This window comes from Cynoglossus semilaevis, chromosome W, assembly GCF_000523025.1.
Source record: "Cynoglossus semilaevis isolate Cse_v1.0 chromosome W, Cse_v1.0, whole genome shotgun sequence".
NCBI classification, from domain to species: domain Eukaryota; kingdom Metazoa; phylum Chordata; class Actinopteri; order Pleuronectiformes; family Cynoglossidae; genus Cynoglossus; species Cynoglossus semilaevis.
The window spans coordinates 6,712,380-6,733,291 of record NC_024327.1 but is presented as its reverse complement, the minus strand read 5'-3'; the positions used below and the strand labels follow the sequence as shown (position 1 = coordinate 6,733,291).

The 20,912-nt window shown below is 39.5% G+C and overlaps 1 protein-coding gene across 4 annotated transcripts; it reads right to left on the bottom strand.

The window, feature by feature from the left end:
- Window positions 1-618: 618 nt before the first annotated feature.
- Window positions 619-20,030, bottom strand: LOC103397064 (zinc finger RNA-binding protein-like). 4 transcript variants are annotated; one of them, XM_008335313.3, is made up of 19 exons: window positions 19,893-20,030; window positions 19,655-19,736; window positions 14,153-14,432; window positions 13,606-13,747; window positions 13,307-13,534; window positions 11,504-11,724; window positions 11,195-11,398; window positions 10,580-11,071; window positions 10,361-10,480; window positions 10,142-10,287; window positions 9,880-10,045; window positions 9,212-9,414; window positions 8,899-9,049; window positions 8,672-8,813; window positions 6,609-6,706; window positions 5,516-5,611; window positions 5,065-5,176; window positions 1,768-1,865; window positions 619-1,532 (listed from the first exon to the last, which is right to left on the bottom strand). In XM_008335313.3, the coding sequence occupies exons 1-19, from the start codon at window positions 19,927-19,929 to the stop codon at window positions 1,341-1,343; spliced, it is 3,210 nt and encodes a 1,069-aa protein (XP_008333535.1). In that variant the 5' UTR covers window positions 19,930-20,030; the 3' UTR covers window positions 619-1,340. The 4 variants fall into 4 exon arrangements, 3 of the variants coding, with proteins under 3 accessions (XP_008333535.1, XP_024908541.1, XP_008333534.1); XM_025052773.1 differs by lacking the exon at window positions 19,655-19,736 and adding an exon at window positions 18,149-18,230 and having other exon boundaries at window positions 19,893-19,974; XM_008335312.3 differs by lacking the exons at window positions 19,655-19,736; window positions 19,893-20,030 and adding exons at window positions 18,149-18,230; window positions 18,387-18,527.
- Window positions 20,031-20,912: the final 882 nt, after the last annotated feature.

The window sequence follows — 20,912 nt, the reverse complement described above, 5'->3', positions numbered from 1 at the left end:
ATTGACATTACTTTGTAGAAATCTGTTTTCACTTTGACATTAAAGAGTTTTTTCCAATAAATGTTTGTGTTAAAAAAGCCAAATTTTATTGACCATGATTGATTTATGAAAGAACTAAAAGGGTAAAACATCCAAGGGGGTGAATAATTATGATAGGCACTGTATATGACGACAAAGTAACAACACAAAAGACGTCTTGATTTTTTACTTGCAAGGGGAGAGTGCAGCTTACTCTTCTGGCAGCTTCCTCATCAACTCCGAGTAGCCACACCCTTCCTCTGCACTTTTATTGAGTTTATAAACGTATCAGATTACATATCATGTGATGGGGGTGTGACTGTGTCTGGTAATTTCTCCATCAGTCTTGAGCACACTAGATTATAATATGAGAAGCAAACAGTTTCTTAAAGCGACAGTACAGCATGAAGCAATGATAATAAATTAAATTCTTCCAACAGAAACCCAGTAAAGAGAGGACAAGATCTGTCATCGAGAACTGTATTTATTCTGCTAATGGAATTGTTTAAGCAGAATGCAGAGGCGAGCAGCTGTTCACATCAGGACTTTGAACTGAAAATGAGCATGTCAGTATTTTTCCCACCAACGATTATCACTGTAATTTATCTTTGTTTTTAATATTTTTAAATTAGTAACCAATCAAACTGAAAAGGCAAGCTAGTAAAGATCCTTACAAACCAGTAAAATTATTTTAATTATTTATTATTATTTATTTTTATTTTAATTATTTTAAAAGTCAAATCTATTTAGTTATTACCATATTTTCCACAAATCAAACCTTTTAAAATCTAAATATTATACAAATATTTTCCATATATAATGGAAATTGCCAGAAAAGCTTTGATAAAATGCCCTGAATGGTCTTTTATGTAAAGAATGTGCAGTTCATGTTCCTCAAGGGAGTTAATACACACTTCACTTCTCATTAGAGTAGCATCAGGAGATAAGACAACAGCATCAAGATGACTTGTATTAATACAGTTATCATTAATATTCAACAGAAAGATGTCAGCCGAAGAAATGTCTCACAACAGTAACAACAATACAGAGATTCTGTTAGTGGGCAGCGGTGCCACACCCTCAAGCCACTTTATTTTTTTTAACACATTTAATTAAGGAGAACAGATGTAATCTACTAGACAGAGGTCTCACTGTAACATTAGGCAAAAAAAACCCAATATAATCTACAACCAAAAAATTACACTGACATTTGCGTAATACTTAATAAATGAAGCTGAAATTACACAGGAAAATTTGTAGCTTAAACAAAATGAACCCAATACACAGGCGACAGCGCATATAACCGTTTTGTAGATGTCAATTTAACAAAGACCCGCACTATCATAATCTTTCTTGTCTTTTTTGCCTTCACCTTCAAAGCTGTCTGTGCCGTCGTTGCTTTCATGACGTCGCTTGCGGCTGTTGCGGACATTGAAGCGTTGGTTCATCTGTGGTAGAGGGTCCATGCCCAACACTTTGTGGATTTGACGGAACGCCAGCAGCCTCAGAGCTAACTGTATGGAGAAAAGAACACGAGTAGTCCACTAGGGGAATCATACCATTTTTTACATGAAGCATTGGTGTTTCGATGTATGAGAACCAAGGCCAGTGGAAAAGGTACATATGAACACTTGTTTTTTTTTTTTTTGTTTTTTTTTTTGCTATTCAAAAACTCTGCGTTTGTTAATGTTGTTGTAAGATTGATTGAGTGACAGTCTCTGAGGTTGTTAGAAGGCTAGCAGCTTGTACCTGAGCACTGGAGGTGATGTCCTCCCTCTGCTGCTCACCCATGGTTGACAATGTGTCCACAGGCTTCTTTTCACATGGATCTACCAACCCAGGTCCACCTGTGGGAGGATATTACACTCATTATGCATTGAATTGTGTGTGTACAATATAATTAAATGCACAAATTGTTTGTGTGTGTACATTAACTAGTGTTGGACAACAATTAAATGTTTTTTATCGCATGATTAACTTAATGAAATTAATGGCAGCAGTATTCCGTTCAGACGGTACCAGTTTAAATATTTCTTGTAAATCTCATCTTGAAATAAATTAGTGTATTTTCCAGACTATACAGTCAGGTCCATAAATATTGGGACATTGACACAATTCTAATCTTTTTGGCTCTCTACACCACATGGGATTTGAAATAAAATAAACAAGATGTGCTTTAACTGCAGCTTTAATTTGAGAGTATTTACATCCAAATCAGGTGAACGGTGTAGGTGTGCCTCCCACTTTTTAAGGGATCAAAAGTAATGGGACAAATTAACAATCATAAATCAAACTTTCACTTTTTTAATACTTGGTTGCAAATCCTTTGCAGTTACTGAAAGCCTGAAGTCTGGAACGCATAGACATCACCAGACGCTGGGTTTCATCCTTGGTGATGCTCTGCCAGGCCTCTACTGCAACTGTCTTCAGTTCCTGCTTGTTTTTGGAGCATTTTCCTTTCAGTTATGTCTTCAGCAAGTGAAATCCATGCTCAATCGGATTCAGATCAGGTGATTGACTTGGCCATTGCATAACATTCCCCACTTCCTTGCCTTTGATCATTGTCCATCTGCACTGTTAAGTGCCGTCCAATGAGTTCTGAAGCATCTGGCTGAATATGAGCAGATAATATTGTCCGAAACACTTCAGAATTCATCCTGCTGCTTTTGTCAGCAGTCATATCATCAATAAATACAAGGGAACCAGTTCCATTGGCAGCCATACATGCTCACGCCATGACACTACCACGCTTCGCTGATGAGGTGGTATGCTTTGGATCATGAGCAGTTCCTTTCCTTCTCTATACTCTTCTCTTCCCATCACTCTGGTACAAGTTGATCTTTGTCTCATCTGTCCATAGGATGTTGTTCCAGAACTGTGAAGGCTTTTTTAGATGTTGTTTGGCAAATTGTAATCTGGCCTTCCTGTTTTTGAAGCTCACTAATGGTTTACATCTTGTGGTGAACCCTCTGTATTCACTCTGGTGAAGTCTTCTCTTGATTGTTGACTTTGACACACACCTACTGTGGTGGGGAAATATGGTAAAATAATATGTAAGGGCCAACTCAGAATAACAGGAAGCCAGGAGACAGGCACAGGCACGAACAGGTCAAGCTGACCTGGGTAAATGACCATGTTTATCCGGTTACTAGCCAAATGTGAGCCAAATGTTATGTACCATCCTGTTCGTCTGTGTCTATAAAGAGGATCAACATGTATCAGAAGGTAGTATTTGTTGGTGAATGTTCAGATGAGATTCATTGTTGAACCTGTCATGGTCAGAAACCTTTAATACAATAAATCCCCCGAGAGAGAAGTGTGTCCTGATCTGCCTCAGTTGTAGACATCCCTTTCTACAATACTACCTCCTGGAGAGAGTTCTTGATCTGGCCAACTGTTGTGAAGGGTGTTTTCTTCACCAGGGAAAGAATTCTTCGGTCATCCACTACAGTTGTTTTCCATGGTCTTCCGGGTATTTTGGTGTTGCTCAGCCCACTGGTGCGTTCTTTCTTTTTAAGAATGTTCCAAACAGTTGATTTGGCCACACCTAATGTTTTTGCTATCTCTTTGATGGGTTTGTTTTGATTTTTCAGCCGAATGATGGTTTGCTTTGCTGATCGTGACGGCTCTTTAGATCTCATATTGAGAGTTGACAGCAACAGATTCCAAATGCAAATAGCATACTTGAAATGCCCTCTGGACTTTTTATCTGCTCCTGGGAAAATGGGATACTAACAGAATAACACACACACCTGGCCATGGAACAGCTGAGCAGTCGATTGTCTCATTACTTTTGGTCCCTTAAAAAGTGGGAGTCACATTTTTTCTTTTTTTCCCCCCACCTGATTTGGATGTAAATACCCTCAAATTAAAGCTGAAAGTCTGCAGTTAAATCACATCTTGCTCATTTTATTTCAAATCTATTGTGGTGGTGTAGAGAGCCAAAAAGATTAGAATTGTATCAATGTCCCAATATTTATAGACCTGACTAAGTCCTTTCGAAGTATGAGTTGTGTGCATGAAAATGTTTTATTTGTGTTTAAACTGAATGGAAATGTATTGATTATGTGCAAAATAATTGTTTGGGCTACACTTGTAGTATATTGACTTTGAGATAGTTGTTCTCTTAGCTGCACCTGCAGGATTGTCTGTAAGCATGAAGAATGTATTTGTTTGTTTGTGATTTTAACCAGACGTGGAGTACTTGTCCTCCTTACCAGGTTTGCACAAGGATGACTGTTTTATGACCACTTAGAGGGAAACTTCTTAATCCAGTTGAAGTCTAACACTTGTATACTTTGTTTGAACCGAAACTTAATGGCTGTGTGATGTAACCATGTAACCACATGGGAGAGCTCGCCTAACAGGAGGCCAGTCGAGTCCAACAGCTGTATTAGACAGAGTTAGGTTTGGCTCTCTTGGCTAAGATGCTTAGAATAAATCCAAAGGCAAACTCTGTTGACTCTTCATTTCTTCAAATTATATAAAAATTTCTACAACAGTTGCATGCCAAATAAATGCATAATGAAACATTGCAAAACATGTACATTTTCAGTGGTACAGGAGTAGAATACTGGTACACAAGCCTATTGTGCCCTTTCGCGGCTGTCAGTGTGAAAATAACACACACGTGAAATTATATATTTTAATCTATAAATTGCAACTCAGTATATGTCATAAACCCAGGCATAGGATGAAAAAAAAAGTGCAATTTATAGTCCGAAAAAAATGGTAATTAAATCTAATATATATCCAAAGCTATTAGCCACTGCCAACATTTGATCTAGTCTGTTACAGAAAAACAAGTTTAGAATAATTTGTCTTAGTATTAGGGTTTGGCAGTTGTGGTAAACTGGAAGATGCTGTGCATACAGCACAGCATCAGCAGCAACAGTTGCACAATAAAATGATTGAATAAAATGATTGTACTAAAATAAAATGTAGATAAACGTAATGATAAAAATTGCAGCATCAAAACAAGGGCACTTGCTCTTTAATGATATCACAATAATAAAAGTAATGAATCTATATTTAAAAGAGATTTACCGGAGAGTAGGATTCCAGAAGAAATACATTCAAAGACATGTCTCAGTGCATCACCTGGACTGAGTGGTGCAGAGGCACTGCTGATGGCCTTCTCCACCAGCAGCTCCATGGCCTGAACACAGTTAGAACACAGTGTATATATGTATATATGTGTATATATATGTATATATGTGTATATATATGTATATATGTGTATATATATGTATATATGTGTATATATATGTATATATGTGTATATATATGTATATATGTGTAACACATATATACACACATATATATATACACACACACATATACACATATATATATATATACACACATATATATACATACATATATACACATATACATATATATATATATACATATACACATACACACACACTATCATAATGACCATTTATTCAATGTATTACATCAATAGCATCGAAGGTTTCAACAACACACTCACCCATCCAGGAAAGGATGACCAGGTAGGAACCCGCTGACAAAGGTCTCTCAGAATTCGAATGATGATCACACAGGATTGAAGTCCATTAGCTCTAGCCTTTTGATGCAATAAAAGTTAGGTTTACGAAGCCACCATACAAAACAAAAGATGGACCAAACAACTGAATCACTTCTGTCATAGAGGTCCAAACACTACTGTGCATAATGGAAGCTTGAGTACGGTTTGAAATCTGTTCAAGTTTGCAATCAGCTGCCATTCCCAGTAGTCTTGTACCTCATAGTTAGTAAGGGAACTCAAAGTTTGCAAGCTGCACAAGAAATTGAGACATTTCTTGCCATCTTCTAAACCCTGGTCCCAGGTTTATCCAGGTATCTCACAAACAGGTACTTCAAAAGTACAAGGGTCCACCTGAGAGTTTAGGGACTGAAAAAGCAAAGGAGATCTGCACCACTTTTCCTGTACTTCTGCTCAGGTAGCAGAATCACAGGAAACCACACAGATATTCCTCTTCCCCTCAGTCCCTATTGTACAAAATATCTAGAATCAAAACAATACAAATGTTGAACATGAAAACACTTTTAATGGCACAACCTTGTGCAAGTTTTGTGCAGCCTTATGGAATCACGCTACCATGAGGCAATACTTGGAAATTTGACAAAAATAGAATACAAGGATGCCAATTTGTATTTTTTTAAATCTTTTTTGGTCCATAAAAGCTTCAGTTTAACCCTTGTAAAGTCCTTCGACAACCTTGTGCAAGTTTTGTGCAGCCTTATGGAATCACAAGTTACCATGACGCAGTACTTGGAAATTTGACAAAAATAAAATACAAGGATGCCAATTTTTTTTGGTCCATAAAAGCTCCAGTTTAACTTAGATTTGTAAATGGTTTACCTCGCAGACTGTTACCAAATTACTTTTTCCATAAGAGGCATCCTTGAAGAGGTTTTAACTCTAAATAATAGTTGCAATTGTAATCACTTTTTTCATGATCAAATGAAAAACTAGATGTGTAAAGAAAACACAGAAGAACCATTAAACAAATAATGTATCTCATAAGGCTACAGTAAGAAAGTAAAATGATGTTCCGAACCTGGAACCACTTAGCGTGGCGCAGAGCAGCCAGAGCGTCAAGGCATATTTGCCTGTCCAAGACGTCCACTGGGTCCTTTACCATACCCGAGGTTACATCTAAAAATGGATTTCAAGGATCAAAATGGTGATGAGGAATGGGTGTTTGACCAGGTCAGTAAGGCTGGCAGAGAACAAACAATGCCACACATACCAGTGTTTCTGTTTCCTGAAACAAACTACAATTGGTTGCCCATTATTCAGTAATTTCATAAAAACATACAGACATCCATGTAAAAACTGAATATACAGAAATCAGCACTGAATAGGGACGTGGTGTCTATCTGGCTAAACAACATACGTGTGGGCTCACTGCTTTTGAAGCCAATGCTATTTTATCAGGTAATTGTATGCAAACCTTCATGAGAACCATAGTAATGACATTTTAGTAGCTGTTCTTTGGGCCAGCTACTGTGGCTAATGATGGTTGTATGACTGCAGCAGCAAAACAGAAGAGCTTAGTGACCTGATAAAAAAGTGGCAATGCAGTAGTAGGTGTGGCAAAGTTTTTGGGATGTTATACAACCTTGGTCAAAAATCCTTCCGAAGCAGTTGGGTCTACTGAATCGTCCAATGGGAGACAAAGGGATTTGGAATTTTTTTCCTCACTTTTGTTTGTTTTTTTTCCTGGCCATTTAAAAGTTGTTCAAATATTTATATTAAAATAAATAAATAAAAAAGAACAAGTGATGGGTGCTGAAGAAGAGAAAACATGAGAACTAACAGCAAACAAATGGGGTTAGGCTATTGCTGCGTGCATACCTAAAATCATTAGGTTGGAGTAAGAGCCCAACAATAATTGTTTACCAACGGCTGCTCTGGGCTCCAATCAAAGAAGCCTTCGTCAGCCATCTTACCTGAACTCTTAACAATTCTCCCCTAACAATAATCTGATTGTTTCCAACTAAGTAAGTTGGAAACAATCAGATTTCAAAACAATACTGCACATATTCCATTGTCAAATGATTTAGACATAAAATATGGTCCACATTGTGATTTGTCTGCCCTTGTCTTACCATTGGCAGTGATCAATGAGCTTAGTTTTGAGCCGATATGATATTTATGAGTGTATAAAAAATGTCAACTCAGGGGAGCACTTCAAAACAGGGATCTTTAGCCTGGTGAACCATCCACCAATACACAAAGGAATATTTGTTTCCTGTGGGAATTTAAACATCCATTTTCCTCTGTATGGGATTTACAAATATGTGGAAGAAGAAAAAAAAGAATCAAATATCTTAGATCTAATAATTCCAAATTGGTCATGACAAATTAAATCTCCTGTCATCAACTTTCTGTTAACTTCTGCATATCAGATGAACTTTTGCCTCATGTCAAAGAAAATTTGGACAGTAGATACTACAATAATGCATGTCTCCCATTAATTGCAGCCATCGGTTAAATAATAATAATAATAAAAAGAATCCCCTGGAACACAGGAAACAAAACAGAATCTCACCTGGGAATAACTAGACTTAACACAATGCAAACACTGATCATGCTTGTTTCAAAGGATAAAGAGAGCATTTGAGAGGTAAGAGTTATAGAGCCAAAAGCACAAGAGCAATACTGCTGGCACTTCTTTTAAGTTATGTAATACACTTGATCTGTGGCATGGTGTCTGTATAAACCTACAGTATATTATCAAGATTTAATGTTATTTACTGGTTTTCTATTTGAATTTAAAAAAGGGTGAAGCTGAAGCTATGTCTGTGCTAGTGCTATGCCCTGATGGAGAGAAACCACAACTAATGTCAGCAACAATGATGGATTGCACTTCCTCACTTGGCTCGTCATTTATAATTTCAGAAAAATCAAAATGAATCATTCACAAAGTGCAAACTTCCAGGGGGTGGGAGGGTCGCATTTAAAGCCCAACCCAGTAACAAAACAAAGTGGAGTGCCAGCAGGACAGTGCTCTTCAAGATGTCAACCACCATAGTGAAACTGATTTCATAGAGGGGAGAGCAAAGGGACAAGAAAAGAGGTGCAATGGAGAAAAAGGCTGTTGAGGAGTTTCCCAACCTCCATCCCGACCAGTTTCCTCTCTGATGATGGGTGAAGTCAGCGTGATTGTCACTTGCATCTTTGGCTCTGTGCAGGACGTCAGGATGATGGCTGCTTCCTGGATGGATCCTTTGACCTCGTACCTCTCTGGTGTCACTACCTGGAAGTGATTGGGGAGATGGCAATGACAATGACAGCTCCCGTTTACAGTCACAAAAAAGGGGGCAAATTTGTCACAACAGTACCGTCAGCTGCTTGGGAAGATGCTCAACAATGCGGGTCAGAAGGCTCTCGTTGGGTTTTTCTAAGCAGAGCAGGACCAAATTGACATTTTTGTCTCCATGTAGAAGCAAACCTTTGGCCAGAACCCCTACCCTCATCACTCCCTTCAGGGCTCTGGACAAAAGGAAAATGTATATTATTAGCATACTTGCAATGGGGTGAGTAACCATTAAAACTTTTGCTTTAAAAGTATAAAATACTACAAGGCTCAGTCATAAGAGTCAGAAATGCATGTAAGATGCAGTCAGTCATTCAGAAGTGGTCTGGGTATCCTACCTGTCTTTACAGGCTTCCTTCTTTTCTTTGTCATCTTCTTTGGTCTTGTCCTGGTCTGTGATTATGTCTGAGACCAGTTTTAGGGCCCGTTCTGTGATTGACACGATCTTCTGGATGGACTGGAGCTCATCCTCTGATGGATAAATGGCTGCGTGCTTTATCATGACATAGCGATCGTCTGAAGAGTCAGGACGACGTGGAGGCTGAAAGATGCAGAATGTACACAATATTTTTTCCCCAAATGAGCCACGATGTTTAGAAAAACAATTCAGAAATCATGTGAATAAAACAGTTGCTTCTATGCAAAATTGGAAAGATTAGTAAAATAATCAGGAAACAAAGCACATTTATACTTGTCTCGCAGATGTGGAAAATACATTTGAGTTCTTCACTTTATCAATGACTCCATTAATGATTAGAAATTTCCTCATAAATGCTGCAGGAATAACTTTGACATCACAAGTGTTGCACTTTGTTGTCCTAACGAGCTGTATTAGACAGACCCTCCTGACTTTTTTGTTGACTTGAGTATTTTTTCCCTGACCAGGCTTATTCTTATTATTCTTTCTTTATGTAAATACAGCTAAAGATAAAGGTTGTTTATGACATGACTAACAAAAATAATTAGTCTTTGGGAATATACTAAACTGGTGAATGCCAGTTCCTACCACAGGCCCTTGAGGCTGCAGGCCAGGCATGCCAGGTCTGACTCCTAGTAGACCAGGGGGTCCGGGAGGTCCCTGTGGATATGCTCCATCTGGTAGACGAAGACGGTCATCCCAGTGGTGCTGCTCCTCCTCCATGCGTCTCCAGTACATGTCCTCCTCATAACGCCTGAGAGGGAAAACCAGAGATAAGTATCAGGTTCAACTACTTACATAAGACCCGGTCTACCTTCAACCAGTAATTAATAAGATATATATGTTATACCTCATTTCCATCCTCCAGCACTCTTCTTCCTCTCTTCTCCTCCAGTATTCCTCCTTTTGCATCTGCTTTCTCATCTTCTCTTCCTGAATCTTTCGAGCTCGGATGCTGGGCTTCACCTCTACTTGAAGATCTGGGTTTACTTTTTTCTACAAAACATTAAAAGTTGTTTTTACGTCCCATTTCAAATCTTCTGACTTCAATTACACTTTGGTTACAAACCTTGTACTGTAGGCGGTGCCGTCGCCCTTTTAGATGCATTTCTTTTGCGTTGGGGTCATTAAAACTACATTCACACAGCTTGCAATGGAAGCGTATGACTTTGCCTTCATCATTTCGAACCTATACACAAGTTTCACGTGTTACAAATAGATTTGAAGGACATTTCTTCTCTGCATCTGTGGTGAGGTTTATCTCAATGCTCTGTCTATCAGCACTTACTTCTTCAACATAATCATGGCCGACAGGCTGAATGTCGTTCTGAAGACCAGCCAGAGCAGATGCAGACAGATCTGCAATGTCAGTTTTGGGGTCTTCTACACCACAAGTGGATGTTAAAGGTTTGGAGGTTTCCATTTTGGTCTCTGCTCTTGTCTCATCCATCTTGACAGTGGTCTGCAATTTATTACCACCTACAAAGTTGATCTTGGGGATGGTCACTTTCTTAACAGCTGATGCAGAGTGGCTGTTGGTCAATGTACTCTTGACGCCTGTGATTCCACTACTGACTATGTTGACTGGCTTTAGGTAGGAGGCACTGGAGCTGGTTGCTGCAGAGGAGGGAGCAGCCACACACATGCTGGTACTGGAACTGCTCATGGTAGATGTGGTGGTCTTACTTGATGCAGCTGTGGTGGAGGAGGACGTTTGCGTTACCATACTGGGCTCAGTCGATGGGATCGGCTTTCCAAGTTTGGTGTGGAGCTTCACCACCTACAGAAAAGAAATTTGAATTGTTTTCCATTTAATGTGAAGATTTTGCAGAGCTAACAGTTGCCTTTGACAAATCTAAAAAGTTCAAGAGTTTTTAGGGAGTGTGATAAAAACCACTCATACCTTCTGGTGTTTGGCTCCACGGATATGAGCAGCATAGGCATCGGCACCAGTGCAGGAAACATCACAAAGTTCACAGCGAAGCTGGTTCTGACCATTGCGGGCCAACACTCCTCCACCACTGCTGCTGCTACTGCTACTCTGAGATACCTTCAGAGCTGCTTCTTTCTTCTTATGTTTCTGCCCTTCCAGATGCTCCTTATAGGTCTACAAGGTTTAATGAAACACAGACAAATCTCACATATATTTTTTTACTGTATGATTTAGACTAAAATAAGACTAAGCAATTGTTTGAATTGTCAGTGATCTCACCTGAGGGCCAGCACAGCTGATCTTACAGACGTCACAGTAGTGAATCTGTGGGGGTTTAGGGGGTTGCTTTAGCCTAATCTGTTTACTCTGAAACTGTGGTTTCTTAGTTAAAGTGTTTCCAGTCCACGCTGCCGTTGCAGCTGCCTGCTTCTGCTGCTGCTGTTGGTAGTAGCTGGAGGCTGCAGAGTAAACAGCTGCTTCATATCCGGAGTATGTGGTTCCTGTAAAATGAAAATTCAAAAACACATTAAAACCTTTTAATAGTTATAAATAGGGATGCACCGATCCACATTTTTCACTTCCGATCCGATATTTTGAATTTGGATATCGGCCGATACTGAAACTATTGGTTTAATATTATTGTAGCGGAGCGGTAAAATGAACCGGAGGCAGCTTGTGATTTTATTAGGAAGTGGTTTATTATTTACCTGGAATCAGCGCTGCTGTCGGCCACAGCGCACGACAAAACCACACGGTGCAGAACTGACTGACTCAAGCTCTAAAACCAGTCGGCTTAACGATACGGACCGAAAACACTCGGCGTATGTGCGCTAAAACATGGTGCGTTCAAGGCACCCAACAACAGTCAGAAAAAGTAAAACACACATAACTAATTATTCCCCAACCGTCACATTATTATTATATGCATGTATTTCCCAAAAGGCATCTTGAAGTTCGTATAAGGTCAGAAAAAGAAGTAAAAAATACAGGAAATCATGTTACCAGGAAAAACCCCATCCTTAAAACAAATATGCAACTGTATGGATTTTATTAAGTGCAAAGTAAACATCTTACAAGAACGTGTGCATCAACAACATGCAGTTCAGAAGGATATGACTTTTTTTAAAGTTAGAAAACATTAATAATTGGCGCATTAATAAAAAAAAGGGCCTCGTCTGCCCTTGCATCGCACGTCCAGGACGAGCGTGCGTTTCATTGTTTTTATTTCGCTGTCAGCGCTGTTCTCCTCACTCCAACAGGAGTTTTCAAACGGTCACGGCTGGAATAAAGTCTGCTACAGTGGAGATCACTGCGCTGAGTACAAGTTCGTACTTCATCTGTCGGAAGTTTACCTTGCTTTGGAACGACTCCAGAAGTGACTCCCGGCGGCTCTTTACGTCTTTCTGCCCCATGGCGCATTCACGTCCTCTTTGATGTAGCGCTTTTTATGTTTAATTAAGTTAGTGCTATTGTATGAAGAGACAGTTACACCTTTCCGAATTTCAGCTGTGCAAATATCGCATGTTGCGCTATGGTTTTCGGTCCTTTCTAATATTTCCACACAGCGGGCGTATTTCTTTGCAGCCTGCTATCTGGCTGCAAAGTTTTGAGTGGATTTCCTGAACTGCGGCGTGCTGCCGGCGGGTTTGTTAGTAGGAAATCAGACAAGGCTGGATCTCAGACATGGTTCGTGGATCGGAATTCTTTGCAGGTTGGATCGGATCGTTTCGATCCGCTAATTACGTCGGGATCGGCTGCCGATACCTATACTTGATCGGCTCGGCCCCATCCCCAGTTATGACACTTTTTATAGTAAACCTAATCAGGTTTCTAAGTAGCAAAGAAATTAGAAATTATCCTTGCCTAATCCACAATTAAAAAATGTTTTCAAATGTATTAAAGCTGATGTAAATTAACTTCACAGGTTTTGGCTTGTTTTTTCCCCACTGACTCTAGTAGAGTGTTAATAGCGCTTCTTGAGTGAACATGTTACATAACATAAACATAACATAAAATGACAGACAACTGAGTTTCCTTTAGTTTTGCCTAAACAAGTGTGTACCATTAAAGCAGCAAACTGACCAGAGTAAGTGACGGCATTGGTGCTGTAGGTCGGACTCTGAGAGTAGGTTGGGACCACAGAAGCGGCGGCAGCAGCGGCTGCCACAGGCTGAACAGTGGATGTCACTGGGTAGATGGAAAATGTCGATGAGGCTGGACTGGGACCTGCAGGCTTTATCACAGTTACCTGTCGTGTCTGCTGGCTTTGGGTGTATGATGTTACACCCTGGATATATCCTGGTTTAGGGGCTGAAAAAAAAAAAGAAGAATAAATATACAATTAATGAGTAATATAAAATGTTGACAACACTCTTACAGACCTGTTTGATAGTAGGAATCTGCAACACTTGGTTGAGGCTGTGCAGCAGCAGCAACAGCAGCTGTAGCAGTTGGCTGCTGGTAATACTGTTTACTGTCGTAGGCTACAGCAGGAGCAGTGGAGCGGACATACGAGTAGGAATCCTGCAGAAATGGATGAAAATATAAGTTCAAGAAATTTTATGAAAGATCAAGAAAATGAAATCCCATTTATATTTTGTGCTTACATGCAGATGGATGAACCAGAAGAAAAACTGAAGACATCTCTATCTAAAATTAAGTCCCACTGGTGCTGCAGAGTTAATCTAAATTAGTCATATGACAATATAATTACAAACCTGCAAATAGGCTACCATTTGCTAATCATTTAAAAAACAAAAAGATAAAATACAGTCATTAGATGAGTACTTTTCCCTGTCTATAAACTGGAAGTATTGTGTAAGTATTTGATTGGCTGGTTTTGCAAAACGGACCCAACAGTCTTCAGTATGGACGGTTGTGAAAACTGACTGCTATCATACAGTATACAGATACAGTAGGTGAATGTACCTGGTAGTTCTGTGAAGTTACTGGTGGTGGTGGTGGAGGGACCTCGGGTTGGCGCTGTGTGTAGCCATAGTCTGTGGCAGTGTGTGTTGGCTGGTATCCTCCATAAGCAGCAGCTGTAGCAGCTGCCACAGCGACAGGCGCAGGACGAGCAACAGCTACTGTGGCTGCAGTGGGCGCATACGCTGCTGCTACTGTGTGTGCCGACATAGGAGCTTGATGAACGGTGTAACTGGCCACCGTAGTGGGGTGCGTGTATGCCACCCCCGCAGTTGGCTGATGACTGGTAAAAAATATTAAGAAGACAACTGTCAGAAATTTGATGCAACATGACTGTGTTCTAGCAAAGCATTTTCTAACAACTATTCACTACCTTAACTGAATTGTCCATCTATCATATTATACCAAACCATTTTTTTTTAAATCATACTTCATAAATCCATTATGTAAATTCACAAACGGTCTTAAACTTGCTAGCTGGCAGCTACATCTGTTTTATGTCTATGGGAGTACATTCACTTCCAGTCAGTGAACCTTCTTTGTTATCCTTGAGCCTTTTAAGGGTCTTGGTGAAAATACAGCTGATTTTTTTTTTTTGATACTTGGGCAGGTTAAAGCCCATCACAGCAGCAACAGATAGACAAACATTTACACATTTGATGAATTTATGATGCAAGTGAATGCATGAATGACATTTGCTAATGTCAGCACAAAAAGCCTTGCCCAAACTTTGACATCAGTAATGGACAATTCATAAAGTTTTAAGAAATATCTATACAACTTATACTCGATATAGGATTAAACCATCTTTTATATGGATATGCCACTCTTGTTCTAAAATTACTTACAATTTGCTTTATAAAAGAGCCATTTTCATGCTGTTTCTCTTATTTCTATCTGTCTTTGACTTCAGTCTGCTCAGCCTCTCTCACTCTCTCTACTTGCTCAGCTCACAGTTTGCACACAGAAAAAAAAAATGAAGCTATCACTTGCAAGTGTCATGAAACATCAAACACTGCAGAAATGTGGTAGGAAAAGTTGAGCATCTGCTATATTTTATTTACATGTGCATTATCTAAAATAAAATCCCTGTGTGATTTCGAATGTGCGTTTGTGTATATATTGTGACATTTTATATATAATTGAGCTTTACAAAAAAGATATCAGCAAATTATTTTTTAACTGTATCGCCCAGTACCATTTGACATTAAATTTAGAAAGTTACACATTCAAATAGTAGTAGTAATAGTAGTAAGCCATGTAAAAAAAATACAACCTGGGGGTTGTAGGTATCAGGCATCAGGTATCTTCAGGTTTTGTCTAGTATTAGTTTCTACACTGTGAGGGGGATCCAGAAAGAAATGTCTCACAAGGTCTGCCTTAAATAAAAGAGTTTTTAAAGAAGAATATTAAGACCACCCTGAGTGATGAATTTGTCAAAGTCAAGTCATTCAAGTAGTAGTCAACAGTTACGTCTTTGGAAAGTAATTTACTGACTAACAGCTCTGAGGCTTCATCCATTTTCCTTAGTTCTCCTCTAAAGAGCAAAATAGCTCTGAGCAACAATGACTATGTTATGCAAAATGATTGTTGTATTTATCACTGCATTTAATGTTTAGCATGTGTTTATCTATTTTTAATTAGGTGCATGTTCATCTAATCCAAGATGAACATGCACCGTTTGTCTCATTTAGGATGTCCTTTCATCATTTCATGTTTGTGATTGCAAGTCAGCTACCTTTCTGAGATGAATGCTTTTGACCTTAAGTAGTCACAATTCCTCTGTCCTTTCAAGTAAAATAGAATTCTTCTCTTAATTATCTCAAATATGTTCTAGCCACAGTCACATGATCATCAGCAAATTATCTGGGAGGAGAGCAACTTGTTCCCAGGGAAATTTAAGGAAGTGAAAAGAAATGTAACCCCTGTGCCGCATCAGCTGATTCTGGGTTACCAAGGACATTTAATAATTAACAAGGAAGAATAAGATAACACACTGGAAACTATTTTTATCCAATTTTATTTATTTTCGAGGAGATACACTATATTACCAAAAGTATTGGCTCACCTGCCTTGACTCATACTATGAACTGAAGTGCCATCCCATTCCTAACCCAGAGTTCAATATGATGTCGGTCCACCTTTTGCAGCTATTACAGCTTCAACTCTTCTGGGAAGACTGTCCACAAGGTTGAGGAGAGTGTTTATAGGAATTTTTGACCATTCTTCCAAAAGCGCATTGGTGAGGTCACACACTGATGTTGGTCGAGAAGGCCTGGCTCTCAGTCTCCGCTCTAATTCATCCCAAAGGTGTTCTATCGGGTTCAGGTCAGGACTCTGTGCAGGCCAGTCAAGTTCATCCACACCAGACTCTGTCATCCATGTCTTTATGGACCTTGCTTTGTGCACTGGTGCACAGTCATGTTGGAAGAGGAAGGGGCCCGCTCCAAACTGTTCCCACAAGGTTGGGAGCATGGAATTGTCCAAAATGTTTTGGTATCCTGAAGCATTCAAAGTTCCTTTCACTGGAACTAAGGGGCCAAGCCCAGCTCCTGAAAAACAACCCCACACCATAATTCGAGTCTGGGTTTGGAGGTTGCCAGGAGAACGGTACATTTCAGACTGCATTGTGCCGACTGTGAAATTTGGTGGAGGAGGAATTATGTGGACAAAGCAAGGTGCACAAAGCAAGGTCCATAAAGACATGGATGACAGAGTCTGGTGTGGATGAACTTGACTGGCCTGCACAGAGTCCTGACCTGAACCCGATAGAACACCTTTGGGATGAATTAGAGCGGAGACTGAGAGCCAGGCCTTCTCGACCAACATCAGTGTGTGACCTCACCTATGCGCTTTTGGAAGAATGGTCAAAAATTCCTATAAACACTCTCCTCAACCTTGTGGACAGTCTTCCCAGAAGAGTTGAAGCTGTAATAGCTGCAAAAGGTGGACCGACATCATATTGAACTCTGGGTTAGGAATGGGATGGCACTTCAGTTCATAGTATGAGTCAAGGCAGGTGAGCGAATACTTTTGGTAATATAGTGTACTTACACTGGTGCAAGTTGGGTACCAAATTAGGTGCACCGCTCCAATTTTATGTGCACAAACTGGTACATGCACGTGGTAATTTGGGCCCTGAGTTTACATGCTCTCCCTGTGTGTAAGTGGGTTTTACTCTAACAAGGCATCTTGTAAATAAACACTTTAAATTGACCATCAGTATTAGTATGAATATGTATGGTTATTTAGACTGGTGAACTGTCTAGGTTACACCCATCCCTGCCCAGTGACTGGGCGAAGAGCTGGGATTGAGTGACCCCTGTAAGTATTAAGGGGTAGAGAATAAATTAATAAGTGGCGCTTTGGCCCAGAGGCAATGTCTCTGTCATTGGTGTGGAACCCCAGGGTTCACCTCCTGGACAAGTTCGAATCCCGGTTAGGGCGGTTAATACCTTCCAGTGGACTCACCACCCGCAGGAAGGTTTGGGGGGTTGGTATGGTGCAATGTGATTTGGGTGGCGACTGCTGTCCCCGCGACCCAGTAACGGATAAGCGGATGAAAATGGATGGATGGATGGATGGAATAAATTAATAATGTTCTAGTTGTGTGGATACGCTAGCGTTATTGGGTTAAGAGATACATACATCTTAACCCAATAACATTTAACCATACATATTTCGCTGCAAATAAATACTTAATACTCAATTATCTACACTAAACGGTCAATACCAAATTGTTACGGTTACCTTCCGAGTAAAAGTAGTTAGTCAAGTTACTTAATTGGTTTGAAAGAGCTAAAAATGGACGCGTACAACACGTATTAGCACAAGCAGCGGTCTGACTGAGTGACGCAGTGCCATGTACAGTGTGGTCTGCTGCAGCAGAGAGAGCAGCACCCCCTCCCCCAGCCTGAACAATGGCGTCTGTCTGCATAAACCTACACAACACAGAAAAACACCAAGTTTGTTGGTAGACGGATCAACAGGTCATCTCACCTGTACTGGGCAGCAGCGCCATGGGTAAATCCAAAATAATTGCCGGTAGCCATTTTGGCATCCTCACCAAGCCGGCTAGGCACTGCAGAAGACAGACAAACAGGAGAAGCCTCAGTTAGCATTAGCTGACAGTGAATTTTCCAAGGACTCGCCACTAACCGTGCACTTTGACAGTACATTTATACTTCATATGTCGTTAGAACAACACAATATTTCCGACATTTAAAGTGATACTTACCATAGGTGAAGGAGACTACAGGGCATATAGGAATCATTGGTTTCGTATATTTCACCGACACCCGAGTTCTACACCAGCCTATTTATAATGCATGTCGTACCCGGAACTAAGACTGCGGCAGCGCATGTGCAGAAAAAAAATGACCGATAAATTAAGCTCTGGTGTGAGTTCCCATATGTCGTTATTATTTTAATTTAAAAGACTTAAATTGCTACCAAATAATTTACCAAATAATTTGTCAAACGTAAATATACATTTTGTGGCTCGACTATAATCTCCTTAGTGTTTTTATATTTCGACGTTATCAGAAATAAGAATAATAATAGAATATAAATAATATAATAATATTTACCTATTATATTATCATAATATCATTGTCCGGGCTATTCTAATGTGCATATAGAAACTACATTGTGATACAAAACCCTCAAATTTGTCAGATTGAGAACTCCATCACGAAACAGTTTTTTGTTCTACCTTCGAACCTACATTACAGCTGAAAAAATACTTTCGTCATCACGTTAATTTTACTAAGCCCATTAATATGTTTCATCTAATATCTTTTTTTATTGAAACTTAAAAAAATATTAAAAGTACAATGTTGAGTGGATATTACAGACAAATTATTCAAAAACGTGCAAAGCTTTACACATAGAAATAATCCATCCATCCATTTTCATCCACTTATCTGTTACCGGGTCACAGGGGCAGCAGTCGCCACCCCCTTCCAGTGGACTCACCACCCGCAGGAAGGTTTGGGGGGTTGGTATGGTGCAATGTGATTTGGGTGGCGACTGCTGTCCCCGCGACCCAGTAACGGATAAGCGGATGAAAATGGATGGATGGATGGATGGAATAAATTAATAATGTTCTAGTTGTGTGGATACGCTAGCGTTATTGGGTTAAGAGATACATACATCTTAACCCAATAACATTTAACCATACATATTTCGCTGCAAATAAATACTTAATACTCAATTATCTACACTAAACGGTCAATACCAAATTGTTACGGTTACCTTCCGAGTAAAAGTAGTTAGTCAAGTTACTTAATTGGTTTGAAAGAGCTAAAAATGGACGCGTACAACACGTATTAGCACAAGCAGCGGTCTGACTGAGTGACGCAGTGCCATGTACAGTGTGGTCTGCTGCAGCAGAGAGAGCAGCACCCCCTCCCCCAGCCTGAACAATGGCGTCTGTCTGCATAAACCTACACAACACAGAAAAACACCAAGTTTGTTGGTAGACGGATCAACAGGTCATCTCACCTGTACTGGGCAGCAGCGCCATGGGTAAATCCAAAATAATTGCCGGTAGCCATTTTGGCATCCTCACCAAGCCGGCTAGGCACTGCAGAAGACAGACATACAGGAGAAGCCTCAGTTAGCATTAGCTGACAGTGAATTTTCCAAGGACTCGCCACTAACCGTGCACTTTGACAGTACATTTATACTTCATATGTCGTTAGAACAACACAATATTTCCGACATTTAAAGTGATACTTACCATAGGTGAAGGAGACTACAGGGCATATAGGAATCATTGGTTTCGTATATTTCACCGACACCCGAGTTCTACACCAGCCTATTTATAATGCATGTCGTACCCGGAACTAAGACTGCGGCAGCGCATGTGCAGAAAAAAAATGACCGATAAATTAAGCTCTGGTGTGAGTTCCCATATGTCGTTATTATTTTAATTTAAAAGACTTAAATTGCTACCAAATAATTTACCAAATAATTTGTCAAACGTAAATATACATTTTGTGGCTCGACTATAATCTCCTTAGTGTTTTTATATTTCGACGTTATCAGAAATAAGAATAATAATAGAATATAAATAATATAATAATATTTACCTATTATATTATCATAATATCATTGTCCGGGCTATTCTAATGTGCATATAGAAACTACATTGTGATACAAAACCCTCAAATTTGTCAGATTGAGAACTCCATCACGAAACAGTTTTTTGTTCTACCTTCGAACCTACATTACAGCTGAAAAAATACTTTCGTCATCACGTTAATTTTACTAAGCCCATTAATATGTTTCATCTAATATCTTTTTTTATTGAAACTTAAAAAAATATTAAAAGTACAATGTTGAGTGGATATTACAGACAAATTATTCAAAAACGTGCAAAGCTTTACACATAGAAATAATCCATCCATCCATTTTCATCCACTTATCTGTTACCGGGTCACAGGGGCAGCAGTCGCCACCCAAATCACACTGCACTGTATGGATTCGAACTTGCCCAGGAGGTGAACCCAGGGGTTCCACACCAATGATAGACACATTGCCTCTGGGCCAAAGCACCACTCAAAGAAATAATAATAAAGATAAATGTATCAAACAAAAATGAAACAAACAAACAAACTAGAAAATGAATTACATATTTAAAAAATCCCTTTCCAGTCATTACCACTGTGCAGTTTAGTTAACCATGCAATGATCAAGCTTTTATAGGGTCTGGAATACTTTTAAGAAAGGACCCCACTCTTTCTGGACTTTCCTATTT

Excerpts from the sequence above, each read along its gene's own strand:
- LOC103397064 (XM_008335313.3), bottom strand. The coding sequence starts at position 19,929 with ATGATTCCTATATGCCCTGTAGTCTCCTTCACCTATG. Across the intron at positions 13,748-14,152 it reads TAACTTCACAGAACTACCAG|GATTCCTACTCGTATGTCCG; the intron begins GTACATTCACCT and ends CCATTTCTGCAG. Across the intron at positions 10,481-10,579 it reads GCCATGATTATGTTGAAGAA|GTTCGAAATGATGAAGGCAA; the intron begins GTAAGTGCTGAT and ends ACTTGTGTATAG.